At 39.3% G+C, this 17,567-nt stretch overlaps 1 protein-coding gene across 1 annotated transcript in view; it reads right to left on the bottom strand.

Moving 5' to 3' along the window:
• SEL1L (SEL1L adaptor subunit of ERAD E3 ubiquitin ligase) overlaps window positions 1-16,984 on the bottom strand; it is a 71,030-nt gene extending 54,046 nt beyond the window's left edge. Inside the window, exons 1-3 of the mRNA XM_001105925.5 lie at window positions 16,818-16,984; window positions 10,897-10,934; window positions 9,953-10,184 (exon numbers count right to left, since the gene is read on the bottom strand). Of these exons, the coding sequence (XP_001105925.3) occupies window positions 9,953-10,184; window positions 10,897-10,934; window positions 16,818-16,887 (340 nt within the window). The 5' untranslated portion in view covers window positions 16,888-16,984. The remainder of the gene's footprint in view (window positions 1-9,952; window positions 10,185-10,896; window positions 10,935-16,817) is intronic.
• Window positions 16,985-17,567: the final 583 nt, after the last annotated feature.

The following is a 17,567-nucleotide window of genomic DNA, read 5'->3' on the forward strand; positions in this document are numbered from 1 at the left end:
CTCTGTAGAACTGATTGCTTACTTGGTATGTGGGGAAACACTCACAATAGATCTGGTGTCAGAAGTGTTAACTCATTGAGAAAGAGAAAGAAAAACACACCTTCGTTTGGTTTTTCCTATATCCTTACAATGCTCAAATACAAAGCAAAACAAATACAAACAAAAACATACTCATTAGTCTCTTCTGGAGATTGCTTGGGCACCAAATTTTCATTTTGAAACAGTTCAAAGGAAATAATCAAGAGTTTATCTAGCTTTCCCTGGATGAGACTATATTTCAGGGCAATCAAAGACTTGATGAAAGAAAATTCTTTATAAAAGAATCCCAGGTAACAAATGCAGGAGGAATGGTAGAATTAGAAAGTCACCATTTTGCAACCCCTAATAAATAAAAGATCCAGGCAATAAACATAAACGGTTGCCAAAATCTCTAAGCAAAAGATCAATGAGGAACTTTAGAATGGTGAGATCAGACTGATATCACCTGACCTCGCTGATTAATCTTAACATCAGTAAAAGTGGAAAAATCAGATACTACATGTCTCTCGACGTAATGCAACAGAAAGTACACACCACCACCTACCTATGAAATACTCTCAATAAAAAGACAGAACCAAATCTACCCATGTCTCTAGAACTAACTCCCAGTTTATAGAATAAACAGCAGATAATGGGACAAGCTCAATGACATTACAAGGACATGACTAGCTAGATCCAAAACATGAGAAACCATATAGCACAAAGTACACTGCATATTTCTTTAGCAAATAAAATGACACTTAAAAACAAAGGAGGGGCTGGGTGCCGTGGCTCAGGCCTGTAATCCCAGCACTGTGGGAGGCCAAGGTGGAAAGATCACTTAAGGTTAGGAGTTTGAGACCAGCCTGACCAACATGGTGAAACCTCATCTCTACTAAAAATACAAAAAAATTAGCTGGGCATGGTGGCACGCGCCTGGTATCCCAGTTACTCAGGAGGCCGAGGCGGGAGAATCTCTTGAACCCGGGAGGCAGAGGCTGCAGTGAGCCAAGATCGTGCCATTGCACTCCAGACTGGGCAACAGTGTGAGACTCTGTCTCAAAAAAAAAAGAAAAACAACAAGGGAGGGAGATCGGCAACAGATTAAGAGAAACCTAGGTCTTAGCTTGGAAATGAATTCAAACAAATAAATTGTAAACTGACACTTGAAGAAACTTGAAAAATTAAACAGTCTGGGTATTAGGTAATAAAGGAGTAATGGCTAATTCTGTGTATTTGCTGAAAAGAAAATTCTTCCGAGAGAGAGAGAGAGAGAGAGAGGTAAAAGCACAGGTGGAATTTGCGTTAAAATATTCTAGGAAAGAAAAAAGAGGGAAATGTGGGTATGGTAGTAAAGATGAAAAGACCAGCAGAATGATGTCTATTGAAGCTGAGTGAGGGGTGGGAAGGGGGGTCATTTTACCCTTTACTTTTACGCATGTTTAAAAATTTCCCAGGCTTGCTGCAGTGTCTCATGCCTGTAATCCCAGCACTTTGGGAGGCCAAAGTGGGAGATCACCTGAGTTCGAGGCTATGGTGAGCTCTGATTGTGCCACTGCACTCCAGGCTGGGTGACAGAGTGAGACCATGTCTCTAAAAATATAGAAACTAAAAAAAAAAAAAAAAAAAAAATCCCTAATTAAAAAATGAAGAATGAATTAAATTATAATATTTAGTAAAAATTTTAAAATGGTAATGCACACTTCGCTATTTTCAAACGAAGTAAACAGAATTACTTTTCTGAAGAACAATTTAACAATGTGTATCAACTGTCTTTTAAACTTTTACATCCAATTCAGTAAATATACTTTTAAGAATTCTAAGGAAATTTTCACAGATATGCACAAAGATACATCTAAAATGATCTCCCGGCATAACATAAACGTTTTGGTTTATGGTACCGTATATTTACATATAAAATTATTTATAGTCATTAACTATCAAATTGCAAAATAGCTAAATGACATGGAAAAACGTTTATGGTAAACTGTTAAGTGCAAAATGCAGGCTGCAACATAGAATACACATTTTGACTCAATTTACTTTTCTTAAAATTATTCATACACCTAAAAAAATCCTGAGAGAATATTCTCCATGATGTGAGTAGCTGTTATTTCTAGTTGATGGGATTCAGGTACTTTTAATTTTTTAAAAATAGTTTTTCTATTCATGAAAATGGTACATTTGTAGTAAAAAAAAAAATTCTAGGGGGAGGTTCCAAGATGGCCGAATAGGAACAGCTCCAGTCTACAGCTCCCAGCGTGAGTGACGCAGAAGACGGGTGATTTCTGCATTTTTAACTGAGGTACGGGGTTCATCTCACTGGGGCTTGTCGGACAGTGGGTGCAGGACAGTGGGTGCAGCCCATGGACCATGAGCCGAAGCAGGGCGAGGCATCACCTCACTTGTGAAGCACAAGGGGTCGGGGAATTCCCTTTCCTAGCCAAGGGAAGCCGTGACAGATGGCACCTGGAAAAAGGGGTCACTCCCACCCTAATACTGTGCTTTTCCAATGGTCTTAGCAAACGGCACACCAGGAGATCATATCCCATGCCTGGCTCGGAGGATCCCACGCCCATGGAGCCTCCCTCATTGCTAGCACAGCGGTCTGAGATGGAACTGCAAGGCAGCAGTGAGGCTGGGGGAGGGGCGCCTGCTATTGCTGAGGCTTGAGTAAGTAAACAAAGCAGACTGGAAGCTTGATCTGGGTGGAGGCCACCGCAGCTCAAGAAAGCCCACCTACCTCTGTAGAATCCACCTCTGGGAGCAGGGCATAGCTGAACAAAAGGCAGCAGAAACTTCTGCTGACTTAAACGTTCAGTCTGACAGCTTTGAAGAGAGTAGTGGTTCTCCCAGCACGGAGTTTGAGATCTGAGAACGGACAGACTGTGTCCTCAAGTGGGTCCCTGACCCCTGAGTAGCCTAACTGGGAGGCACCTCCCAGTAGGGGCCGACTGACACCTCATATGGCCGGGTGCCCCTCTGAGACGAAGCTTCCAGAGGAATGATCAGACAGCAACATTTGCTGTTCTGCAATATTTGCTGTTCTGCAGCCTCTGCTGGTGATACCCAGGCACACAGGGTCTGGAGTGGACCTCCAGCAAACTCCAACAGACCTGCAGTTGAGGGTCCTGACTGTTAGAAGGAAAACTAACAAACAGAAAGGACATCCACACCAGAACCCCATCTGTACATCACCATCATCAAAGATCAAAGGGAGATAAAACCACAAAAATTGGGAGAAACCAGAGCAGAAAAGCTGAAAATTCTGAAAATCAGAGTGCCTCTTCTCCTCCAAAGGAACGCAGCTCCTCGCCAGCAACGGAACAAAGCTGGACGGAGAATGACTTTGACGAGTTGAGAGAAGGCTTCAGGTGATCAGTAATAACAAACTTCTCTAAGCTAAAGGAGGATGCTTGAACCCATTGCAAAGAAGCTAAAAACCTTGAAAAAAGATTAGACGAATGGCTCACTAGAATAACCACTGGAGAGAAGACCTTAAATGACATGATGGAGCTAAAAACCATGGCATGAGAACTCTGTGATGCATGCACAAGCTTCAGTAGCCAATCTGATCAACTGGAAGAAAGGGTATCGGTGATTGAAGATCAAATGAATGAAATGAAGCGAGAAGAGAAGTTTAGAGAAAAAAAGAGTAAAAAGAACAAAGCCTCCAAGAAATATGAGACTATGTGAAAAGACCAAATCTACATCTGATTGGTGTACCTGAAAGTGATGGGAAGAATGGAACCAAGTTGGAAAACACTCTGCAGGATATTATCCAGGAGAACTTCCCAAACCTAGCAAGGCAGGCCAACGTTCAAATTCAGGAAATACAGAGAACACCACAAAGAAACTCCTCGAGATGAGCAACTCCAAGACACATAATTGTCAGTTTCACCAAAGTTAAAATGAAGGAAAAAACGTTAAGGGTAGCCAGAGAGAAAGGTCGGGTTACCCACAAACGGAAGCCCATCAGACTAACAGCGGATCTCTCAGCAGAAACTCTACAAGTCAGAAGACAGTGGGGGCCAATATTCAACATTCTTAAAGAAAAGAATTTTCAACCCAGAACTTCATATCCAGCCAAACTAAGCTTCATAAGTGAAGGAGAAATAAAATCCTTTACAGATAAGCAAATGCTTAGAGATTTTGTCACCACCAGGCCTGCCTTACGAGAGCTCCTGAAGGAAGCACTAAATATGGAAAGGAACAATCAGTACCAGCGACTGTAAAAACATGCCAAATTGTCAAGACCATCGATGCTAGGAAGAAACTGCATCAACTAACGAGCAAAATAACCAGCTAACATCATAATGACAGGATCAAATTCACACATAACAATATTAACCTTAAATGTAAATGGGCTAAATGCTCCAATTAAAAGACACTGGCAAATTGGATAAAGAGTCAAGGCCCATCAGTGTGCTGTATTCAGGAGATGCAGCTCACATGCAGAGACACACATAGGCTCAAAATAAAGGGATGGAGGAAGATCCACCGAGCAAATGGAAAACAAACAAACAAAAAAAGCAGGGGTTGCAATACTCGTCTCTGATAAAACAGACTTTAAACCAACAAAGATCAGAAGAGACAGAGAAGGCCATTACATAATGGTAAAGGGATCAATTCAACAAGAAGAGCTAACTATCCTAAATATATATATACCCAATACAGGAGTACCAAGATTCATAAAGCAAGTCCTTAGAGACTTACAAAGAGACTTAGACCCCCACACAATAATAATAGAGACTTTAAAATCCCACTGTCAACATTAGACAGATCAATGACACAGAAAGTTAACAAGGATATCCAGGAATTAAACTCAGCTCTGCACCAAGTGGACCAAATAGACATCTACAGAACTCTCCACCCCAAACCAACAGAATATACGTTCTTCTCAGCACCACACTGCACTTATTCCAAAATTGACCACATAGCTGGAAGTAAAGCACTCCTCAGCAAATGTAAAAGAACAGAAATTATAACAAACTGTCTCTCAGACCACAGTGCAATCAAACTAGAACTCAGGATTAAGAAACTCACTCAAAACCGCTCAACTGCATAGAAACTGAACAACCTGCTCCTGAATGACTACTGGGTACATAACGAAATGAAGGCAGAAATAAAGATGTTCTTTGAAACCAATGAGAACAAAGACACAACACAGAAGAATCTCTGGGACACATTTAAAGCAGTGTGTAGAGGGAAATTTATAGCACTAAATGCCCACAAGAGAAAGCAGGAAAGATCTAAAATTGACACCCTAACATCACAATTAAAAGAACTAGAGAAGCAAGAGCAAACAAATTCAAAAGCTAGCAGAAGGCAAGAAATAACTAAGATCAGAGCAGAACTGAAGGAGAGAGAGACACAAAAAACCCTTCAAAAAAAATCAATGAATCCAAGCAAGAGCTGTTTTTTTGAAAAGATCAACAATATTGATAGACCACTAGCAAGACTAATAAAGAAGAAAAGAGAGAAGAATCAAATAGATGCAATAAAAAATGATAAAGGGGATATCACCACTGACATCACGGAAATACAAACAACCATCAGAAAATACTATAAACATCTCTATGCAAATAAACTAGAAAACCTAGAAGAAATGGATAAATTCCTGGACACATACACCCTCCCAAGACTAAAACAGGAAGAAGTTGAGTCCCTGAATAGACCAATAACAGGCTCTGAAATTGAGGCAATAATAGCCTACCAACCTAAAAAAGCCCAGGACCAGATGGATTCAAAGCCGAATTCTACCAGAGGTACAAAGAGGAGCTGGTACCATTCCTTCTGAAACCACTCCAATCAATAGAAAAAGAGGGAATCCTCCCTAACTCATTTTGAGGCCAGCATCATCCTGATACCAAAGCCTGGCAGAGACACAACAAAAAAAGAATTTTAGAACAATATCCGTAATGAACATCGATGCAAAAATCCTTAATAAAATACTGGCCAACCGAATCCAGGAGCACATCGAAAAGCTTATTCACCATGATCAAGTGGGCTTCATCCCTGGGATGCAATGCTGGTTCAACATATGCAAATCAATCAACGTAATCCATCATATAAACAGAACCAAAGACAAAAACCACATGATTATCTCAATAGATGCAGAAAAGGCCTTTGACAAATTTCAACAACCTTCATGCTAAAAACTCTCAATAAATTAGGTACTGATGGAACGTATCTCAAAATAATAACAGTGATTTATGACAAACCCACAGCCAGTATCATACTGAATGGGCAAAAACTGGAAGCATTCCCTTGAAAACTGGCACAAGACAGGGATGCCCTCTCTCACCACTCCTATTCAACATAGTGTTGGAAGTTCTGGCCAGGGCAATCAGGCAGCAGAAAGAAATAAAGGGTATTCAATCAGGAAAAGAGGAAGTCAAATTGTCCCTGTTTGCAGATAACATGATTGTATATTTAGAAAACCCCATTGTCTCAGCCCAAAATCTCCTTAAACTGATAAGCAACTTCAGCAAAGTCTCAGGATAAAAAATCAATGTGCAAAAATCACAAGCATTTCTATACACCAATAACAGACAAACAGAGAGTCAAATCATGAGTGCACTCCCATTCACAATTGCTTCAAAGAGAATAAAACACCTAGGAATCCAACTTACAAAGGATGTGAAGGACCTCTTCAAGGAAAACTACAAACCCTCAATGAAATAAAAGAGGACACAAACAAATGGAAGAACATTCTACGCTCATGGACAGGAAGAGTCAATATTGTGAAAATGGCCATACTGCCCAAGGTAATTTATAGATTCAATGCCATACCCATTAAGCTACCAATGACTTTCTTCACAGAATTGGAAAAAACTGCTTTAAAGTTCATATGGAACCAAAAAAGAGCCCGCATTGCCGAGACAATCCTAAGCCAAAAGAACAAAGCGGGGAGCATCACACTACCTGACTTCAAACTACAATACAAGGCTACAGTAACCAAAACAGCATGGTACTGCTACCAAAACAGAGATATAGACCAATGGAACATAACAGATCCCTAGAAATAATATCACACATCTACAACCATCTCATCTTTGACAAACCTGACAAAAACAAGAAATGGGAAAGGATTCCCTATTTAATAAATGGTGCTGGGAAAATGGCTAGGCATATGTAGAAAGCCGAAACTGGATCCCTTCCTTACACCTTATACAAAAATTAATTCAAGACGGATTAAAGACTTAAATGTTAGACCTAAAACCATAAAAACCCTAGAAGAAAACCTAGGCAATACCACTCAGGACATAGGCATGGGCAAGGACTTCATGTCTAAAACACCAAAAGCAACGGCAACAAAAGCCACAATTGACTAATGGGATCTAATTAAACTCAAGAGCTTCGGCATAGCAAAAGAAACTACCATTGGAGTGAACAGGCAACCTACAGAATGGGAGAAAATTTTTGCAATCTACCCATCTGGCAAAGGGCTAATATCCAGAATCTATAAAGAACTTAAACAAATTTACAAGAAAAAAACAAACAACCGCAACAAAAAGTGGGCGAAGGATATGAACAGACACTTCTCAAAAGAAGACATTTATGCAGCCAACAGACCCATGAAAAAAATGCTCATCATCACTGGCCATCAGAGAAATGCAAATCAAAACCACAATGAGATACCACCTCACACCAGTTGGAATGGCAATCATTAGAAAGTCAGGAAACAACAGGTGCTGGAGAAGATGTGGAGAAACAGGAATGCTTTTACACTGTTGGTGGGACTGTAAACTAGTTCAACCATTGTGGAAAACAGTGTGGCGATTCCTCAACGATCTAGAATTAGAAATACCATTTGACCCAGCCATCCCATTACTGGGTATACACCCAAAGGATTATAAATCATGCTGCTATAAAGACACATGCACACGTATGTTTATTGTGGCACTATTCACAACAGCAAAGACTTGGAACCAACCCAAATGTCCATCATAGGTAAACTGGACTAAGAAAATGTGGCACATATACACCATGGAATACTATGCAGCCACAAAAAAGGATGAGTTCGTGTCCTTTGTAGGGACATGGATTAAGCTGGAAACCATCATTCTGAGCAAACTGTTACAAGGACAGAAAACCAAACACCGCATGTTCTCACTCATAGGTGGGAACTGAACAATGAGAACACTTGGACACAGGATGGAGATCACTTGTTGGGGCCTGTCGTGGGGTGGGGGGAGGGGGATGGATAGCATTAGGAGATATACTTAACGTACATGACGAGTTAATGGGTGCAGCACACCAACATGGCACATGTATACATATGTAACAAACCTGCACGTTGTACAATGTACCCTAGACCTTAAAGTACAATTAAAAAAAAAAAAAAAAAGAATCAGGCCAAGTGGGCTATGTCCCAGCTCTGCCACTTATGAACTGTGGGACTCAGACATGGAATTTCCCTCTCTGTCCCTTAGTTTTCTCGTCTATAAAATGGCAACTATAAATGCCTACTTTATAAGGCTATTGGGAGAATTAAGAGTTCATCTGACAGTGTCTGGCACATAGGCACTTGACAAATATTTATTATTACAGGTCTTTGAAATTACATCTTTCCCTTCAATTTGATAACTTAGTGGCAGGTTACTCTTTTATAATCTTGACACAGTCCCACTGTGCAAAGCTCTCCAATCCTAGCTTCACTATTTGTCATGTGAAATGACTATGATGAAACAAATTGTAATTACATAGAAAGATCACTTAGAATGTTAGAGTGGCTGCTGTTGCTTGTTTCTATGCTGTTTCACTTGCATATTAACTGACACTGCCTCCTTAAGTGACCAGGTCAAATGCCTAGGACTGTGTTAACTATTTTCCAACAGCTAACATAAGCAAGAAACAGAGGAGCAGGGTGACTGCTTAAGCTAAAGGAAGTTATTTCTTCACCAATTTTTGCCATTTTTTAAATTTTGTGATCAATTCTCAATTCAGTGGGAAAATGTGAATAGTTCCCACGTATCTCTCACACACACACACACACACAAGCATATCCTTGGCCAAGAACAGACAATTTATATTATTCATTCTTTATAGTGAGAGTTTATAAAATTTCATCTGTTTATGAGAATTGTTACAAAATCCAGGGAATTAACAGGAAAATTGGACAACACTTCACTGAGTATTGGTAAGTGCCAGTTAAAGTGTACTTTTGGGTAAAATGAGTAATAAAAGTTGCCAAATCTAAAACAAACAAACAAACAAACTCCTATTTTTTTAAGAAGTTCAAATTTGGATTAGTTCCTGAGAGTGGTTAGTAATGGAATAATACACAGATAAGGCAGTGATCGTTGAAATAATAAATGACAGAAGGGTAGCAAGACATGGTAGAATGGATACATTAATAATTTTTAAAAGGATTAATATTTAGAAGACTATTGTGGAAAAGATCAAGTTTTAAACTGAAAAGTAGAGGTTTCAAGATGGTGAAAGTTAGAAAAGGACGGAAGTACACATAAGCTTCAACTGAGGGATAAACACCTAAATCAAATTACCTAGGATGATCCACAACGTTACTGTAATAATAATCCTACCACAATCCTGAAAACAACCATAGTGGCATGTTCGACAATTCTTCCTGAGTTTCTGTTTTGTATGCTACCCTGACAGATTATTTTCCAAAATTTCTCAGTGAGAAATGTATTTACGTACTGGAGTCCAAAAAGAAATATTAGGATATTAATAAAAAAAAAATGCAATCTCATCTATTGAATTCAGCTTATGTAACTTGGGACAAATCAGTTAAGTGAATAATTTGGTATATTAAAATCTAGAAATTCTCACCAAACTACACTCCATATATTATTTGTGGGTAATAATCACTGAAGCCAGTTTTCTTCAGCCTCTTTATTCATTAGCTTAAAATTTTCAGTTGTCTCCTAAATAAATCAAAAAGCAAGGAAAGTGTCCAGACTACCTGGTTTCCGTACTTTCTTTGGCTCTTCATAGTCCTTGTTTTCTGGATTTGGAGACTCTAGAAAGCTGAGATCTTCTGTGACACTTTCCCCCTCTTGGCTCTTGAGGCTGTCTTCCTCTTCTTGAATAGAGGATTCTAATTCGGATTCTTCTGAATCAAGAAATATTTGACCAGCAACTACTCTGCCTGCAGTAGTATGGTCCTTTACTGACTCATCTGATGTCAAAGTAGTCTGAGAATATAAAGTATTTTTAGTTATCAACAATGCCAAGACTTCCCCCAACCCTATTTGACCGTTATTTTCACTTATCCAGATATCACATCTCCTTCAGCTCCCTGAAGTGCCACACTCACTTATCTCTACAGGCTTCGGCATGTGTCCATCACGTGCCTTCCTTCATCACCTAACTTGTAGTCTTTCTGAATTTCAACTTAGATGTTATTTCCCCCGGAAGCCTTCCTTAATTCCCAAAGTCTGGGTTAGGTTTTCCTCCACATGCCCCCAGCATACTTTATACTTCTACTTCCTGCTTTTATCTACATTCCCTCAAATCTAAAGATCAGAGCTCATAACTGATTGCAGGGTTGGGCTTGGTTAGTACTTGGATGGGAGAGCTCAATCAACCAATAAGTGCATTAGCTCACTGGATTTATTTTTGAAAACTGGAAAGTGGAAAAAATGACACCGGTTAAATTTTCAAACTTAGACACACACACACACACAGAGCACATTCAAGTTGAAATGAAATATTTACTATCCCCTCTTGTAGGTATTTTCTCCCTCCAGAAAAACTAGACCTAATACTAATACCATCTGTCTTTTTCTGTCCTTTTAAATTCAATTGTTACTCAAAAGTTGCAGATTTCATATCCTTTCTAAGACACGTAATTCATGCTTTTAAATCAGGCAGCAAATACTGGTCAATACACATTTTAGTACATACCTTGGAATCTAAGGATTCATCCTGGCTGCCTTCTTCATCTGCAAAGAAATTTTAAGACAATTTAGTAATCTTTCTTGTTGAGAAATTATAGTTATTATTAAAAGAAAACATTTGAAAAGTATAGCATATAATGATCAAACATTGGATAAATAAACCTAGAATTATTTTAAAATTAGCTATATTCAGCAATTGTTCAGAAAAGATCAAATGAAAGTGAAAAAAAAAATGGGTTGGGGGTTTAGTTTCTCTCTTTCTCCAGGGGAAGACATTAGCTTCATCTGTTACAAAGGTAGGAAGATCAACAGCCTCCACCAACAAAAACAGGTATTTCTTCACATGCCATCCAATTCTTGCGGGTCTATTTAGCCTATTTCTGAGAATGAGTTACTAAGTTCATAAAAATAAATCTCTAATTTCATACTCCAGGTTTCCACCTATTCTGTTTCTCTGCTCAGGATCTTGAGTCAGAGTAGCCCATTTTAGTGCTAATTAGTATTTTTATTGTTTACTACTAGAGTAAGGATGGAAACTAAGAATTATTATTTGATAGCAGAGTGGCAAAACAAATATATTTAGGATTTGTGTTCTACTCTACTCAGAGATAACCAGATGCAGGTAAAAAGCAGCATGGTCCTGTCATATGTTCACTCAATTGAGAGCTATGTATTAAGAAATCAATAACTTGCATTAAACAATTAAAAACAGTCACCGGTCACAACTTTCACACAGCTTGCTTTTGGTGTTGTCTGATTATATTAATGTTCCTTCTGTTACTCTTTACATGCTTTCTGACTATTACTTTTCTGGCTACTTGTTACCCTTCTTCCTGCTCTTACATAAACACATGCAACAACTTAATGTTCAGACGCAAATGCGTGATTTTTGTATTCCTTGCCAGTTTAAAACAGCAAATCTGTCAGATCATCTTTAAGTTGCCCTCTTGCTCTTAAAATTACCTAATTTTATTCAGGAGTGAGTTTCAGTTTTACCCACTCTATATAAGCTGTATGAGAAATTAACCAGTAGACAAAATCTTGTAAGGCCATGTGATTTTTACTAGAAAATTTGCTTTTAGAGTTTCATTTATACTTTACTTCATATGGCTTTATCTTAAATATTATTTGTAATTTGTAACTCTAAAATACAACAAAAAACATGTGTAAGAGTTTGTCAAAGTACTAAGACTAAGAAGTATAATAAACTCAATTATGCACAAAATACAAGACACTATCTCACAATATTTCTTTTGAGTATTTGAGAAAACTAGCCCACTAGTGAGGTTTTGCCATATATGAAAGTGCTGTGAAGTTGACGAAAATTTAAATTACAGCTACTATTCATATTCACCTACGTTTAGATTACCTTCAAAGTATGTTTTACTTCTGGCAGATGAACAGAAGGTTATGCCACATATTAGTCTCATAGTGCCCATAACATTACGAAATGATGTCAGTTAATTAACAATTGTCCTTCATGTTAACTTCTTCACAAGCATTACCCAAAGTCCCATTTCTAACATGTGGTTCAAATTCCATTCTCAGCAAATCTTTAAAGAAAAAAAACCATCTCTATAACAAAGTTGTACTGTAAGTACATGTAATTAATCACAAACTTCAACTAGTTAATATATCAAGAACAGACATTAAATGTTTAAACGTATATTAAATATCCCCAAATGCTGAATGAAACTTTAGCTGGAACTCTAAATCACTCTCACTAAATTGCTACATTTAGTACCTCACCACAACAGGCTACATAGGTAGCTAACAGATGAATCATATAGACACACCGGTAAATACACTTGAAGACATGTACATTTCACACAGCACAAGCTGTTAGGCATTAGAGTAGCAAAATGTGTTTTCCAACTCCAAGAAACATGATTTGTGACATCAGGGTTATTTCATGTGAATTGCATCATGCTTCTCTTTCTCTCCCTCTCTCTTCGCAATCTGGACTATATACTAATATTACCGGTAAATAAGATAATTCTCAGTTACTAAACTGGGAAAGCCTACTCCAGATGGTAGTCTCAAAGCATAAGCTATTTTCTTTTTCAAACTGATACAAACATTCACACAACACTTTTTAAAGAGTTGTTTATAACCCAGGAACTTCTGATATGTAGTATTCAGGTAAGGATTAAAGAGACTGAAGTTATGCATAAATAAAAAGCAAATAGTAATGTTTTCATCAGAACACAGATATCAAGCAACAAGAAAAAATGCAAAAGGATTAAGTTATGCATTTCTCGCTCATCCAAATGGTTCATACTACTTTATTTAACTGTACACCTTCCTTTGAAAAAGACCAGTTTTTATTTTTATTGTATTAGCTAACAAAACTGCAAAGTACCAGAGATATGCTTTCAGGGAAAAGTAACCACTACAAAATCATTTTTCCACTCATCATGTAAATTAAACAGACTGACAACCTTTAAACATAGAAAGTCTAAAGAGTTTGGTGAAAACAGACCAGATCCCTGTTCTCTGCGTTAGCTCTGAATCGGTACAGATCCTAAGACATTCTCGATTCTAAATTTCTTCAATTCTGAGGCCTGGAGAGCTAGTTCTGGAACCTGGCTTCATCAAATGTTAATTCTGACACACATGGTTCAGTAACAAAAGCTTGCTCGGCCTCTGTTTCTCAACCTGTCAAAAGGGGTAACACCTCTGTCCCGCTGACTCACAATGTTTTAAGGAACAACTAAACCAGTGAAATTAAACATCCTCTGCTCTCTGAAAACTACTCTCTGAATTTATAATTATTACCTGAAATACCTGGCAGTGGACCTCACTAAAATGACTAAAAAGAAAAATAAAGGTTAAGCCATTTGCCTCTTCCTGCCAAAAATAAGAAACATGCATTTGTGAGAAAAACTATAACGTTTTCACTATTATCCTGAGAAAATGAAGAAATATCCTTTTAGTGTCCTCCTTTAAATTTATTAACAGAAAAGAGAAAATGTTTCTAATATTAGCCACGTGTTAATGACGAGGATATCTTCTGAAAAGTGTATCACTGGGTGATTTCCTTTTTGTATACTTAAATAAACCTAAATGGGATAGCCTTCTACATACCTGGGCTATATAGTGTAGCCTATTGTTCCTAAGCTACAAATCTGTACAGCATGTGACTATACAGACTACTGTAGGCAACTGTAACATAAAAGTATTTGTGCACATAAACATAGCTAAACATAGAAAAGCTACAGTAAAAATATGGTGTAAAAGATTAAAAAACGTGTACCTGTCTAGGGCACTTACCATAAATGGAAGTTGAAGGATTAAGAGCTGCTGTGGGTGAGTGAGTGGTGAGTGAATGTGAAGCCTAGGATGTTACTATACACTACTGTAAACACTGTACACTTAAACTACACTAAATTTATTTTTTTTTTAAAGTGTGCTACCATGTTACAATGGCTACAAATCACCAGGTGACAGGAATTTTTCAGCTCCATTATATTCTTACAGGGCCACTATCTTACATGGGGTTCATTGCTGACCAAAAGGTCATTATGTAGCATATGACTATATCATATTTTTACATGACTCTAAAACATGATATTAGATAACAGCCACCAACAGCAATAGAATCAAGATTATCTCTGTTGGCTGACCATACTCGACCTGGATAAACGCGACCTGCCCTGGGTAACCACTAACATTCACACACAAAATTATCACCAAAAACTTGATTTTCATACTGGAGTAAAACTTTAAACTTTGAGGCCAAAATCCTGTGAATGAAAATGACAACTGAAAATCCACTGCCTAATTTATACAACTTTATTTTACACAGTTTTTTTTTTTTTTTTTTTTTGACACAGGGTCTCACTCTGTTGTCCAGGCTGGAGTGCAGTGGCATAATCACAGCTCAGTGCAGCCTCAACCTCCTGGGGCTCACTTCATCCTCCCACCTCAGCCTCCCAAGTAGTTGGAACTACATGTGTGCACCACCACATCTGGAGTTAGGTAGAGATGGGGTTTCGCCATGTTGCCCAGGTTGGTCTTGAACTCCTGGGCTCAAGTGATCCTCCCACTTCAGCCACCCAAAGTGCTGGGATTACAGGCATGAGCCTGGCCCGCACAGGTGTTTTATGATACATGAACTTCATGTGAGCACAGTACTGCCTTTATTACCTTTTAGCACCCACATCTACATTGTTTTAGTTCCAGCTAAGGCTTTTGCCTTTACCATGGAAATGTTTTGGTACAGCTTTAACTACCATGGAAATCAGAGCAGACATTTCTTGAATACAGTCCTCTACCTACGTCAATACAACCCAAGGACTTAATCTATCAGTGTTGAGTCTTTTATTATAATATCCTGAAAGCCCCAACTGTTGATCTTCAAATATCTTTTCCACTAGCATGGAGCTGTAAGTATATGAAATGTAGTCAAAGACAGACAGAAAAATTTCTATGCTTTAATTTTCTTTAAACTCTGCCAATTAAATTCAGAGGGATACACACCGTGCTCTTTCATTACTGTAGTTCTCTTTAGTGTGAAGAATCCCTCATGGAGATTGTTAATCTATGTATACCTGAGCTGTTCCAGACCTAAAACCACATGTTTAACAACCCCATAAGAGGAATTCTGATGCAGAAGGTCCATGGTCCAGCAGGTACTCTACTCATTAAGCTCAACAACTTCATTTCATGCTTTTTGATCAAATATTAAATAACTGCTAAAAGTGCTTCCAGAGTTATGTAGAGTCTAAAGATCTGGTCATTAAACTCAAACCACCACTACTACTGGAGGGAGGCGAGTGGACCTCAAAGAATGACGTTGGCAGTAAAGTAATTAGCACAGGGTTGGTGCTTTTGAAATGGAATTTCAAACCACATCATGGATAGAATTTAGGTTTAGGCCTCTTATTTTAGAAGCAGAATGACGTTATGGCACTGATTTACAACTAGGACAGGTAATTTGGGGATTCAAATAACCACCTGGGAAATTTTCTGTTAAAAAAAAGCTGACATTTATTTAAAAAGTTGACATTATACTCTGTGTTGTCTCCCCAAAACGTAAAGCCACAGAACAGCTGTCTTGTTAACTGAAACAGATTAAAATTCCAAAGTTTACTGTACTAATTTTTCTTTATCAACACTTAGAAACACGAAGTTTTTCATGAACCCTCTCAAAATGGAAATTTTCAAATGTAGGCAGATTAAAACATTAAAAAAAGGTGGGGGGTGGGGGACTAGAACCAGAATAAAAATTAGCTAACTGGAAAATCAATTCAAAAGCACACAAATTTCTATCTATATAAAACGCAACTTATAAGAACCAAGATTTTCCCAAACATCATAAACAAACATGGGGCAACTCAGAAACACTGCCCCAGGTCACCGCTTTCTCAGGAAGGTTTCAAAAAAGTAGAAAGTGGCTACGAGGAGATCAAAAGTCTTTGTTTTTAAACAAACGGACCAGGGACCATCACAGGTGTTAGGCAAACTCACCAAACTACTGTCAACATCCTGGTCTGGATGGATCCTCCTCTGCCCTAAAGAGACAGCTCCAGGTTTGTCAATTATTTAACTTTCAATTCCCAAGCCCAGAGTTCCAGACCAGACCCTTCCTCTACCCCAGGGTCGAGGAAGCACCACTCCGGCTCCTGGGTCGGGATTCATTCTTTTGGAGTCAATTCCGCGTTCGTGAGAGAGAGTCGCGTAAAGTTTGTTACGTGGGAGAGAGGTGTGGGCGGAGTGACCGCGCCTTCTTTTTCCACCCCACTCCACCTCCCTAAATAGCCCCTTCGGCGCAGGCCAAGCAAAGCCAAAGAGCGAGTGACAGGCCAGTGCGAGGTGTGCCCAAGGAGAACGGGGTCCGGAGTCTGGGTCCCCACGGCTCCGGCCGGCGGTAGAGGCTGGGGGGCGGAGGCTCTGGGCCTTCAGCCCAAGGGGGCGGATACTGACCCGAGGACGCCGAGGCCGAGCTCAGCAGCACCGCACAGAGCAGCAGCGTCAGCCCTATCCGGACCCGCATCCTGCTCTCGGGGCCGGTGCCAACCCCTAGAGATGTCGCCTTCGCCTCTGCCACCACGGAGTCACCGCCGCCGCTTCGCCGCTGCTCTTCCTGCTCTAGTCTCCTTCCTCCGCCCCTTCCCAGGCCTCCCTGACCCAGGGCGCAGCCAATCCCCGCCCGCCGTCGCGGGCGTCTGGTCCAATCACCATGGTCTCCCCGCCCGCCCCCATTGCTCCGCCCCGGGGTCATTCATTGGCCAATCATTGTCCCAGGCTCCCACACCAGCTTTCCCGGTTGGACCACGACTCACGGACATGGCCCCTGCTAATTGGTAGCACCGTTTCAACCGGAATCAGGGCGTGAATCAAAGACTGAGAGAAAAGAGGCTCATCCAAGACTACAATTCCTAGAAGGCACTTCATGTGATTAACTCGGGGGATGCTCTTGGGAAATGTAGTCCATCGTGGGGCAAGATTTACAAGTGCGGGTGACTGTTAAAGTTAGAATGTAACTAACACCTGAACTAAATTTTAACTCAAGGCTATGGATTCACAAGCCTTTTTAAATTGACCCAAAATAAATATTAAGGAATAATTTTAAGAACTTGTAATGTGTTTAGCGTTTTTTCCTGTTTTATTAAAAAAATTTAAGTTGGGCATAGTGATATGAACACTGAGAAAAATGCCACTGCTAGTTGAATT

Source organism: Macaca mulatta, chromosome 7 (genome assembly GCF_049350105.2).
Source record: "Macaca mulatta isolate MMU2019108-1 chromosome 7, T2T-MMU8v2.0, whole genome shotgun sequence".
NCBI lineage: Eukaryota > Metazoa > Chordata > Mammalia > Primates > Cercopithecidae > Macaca > Macaca mulatta.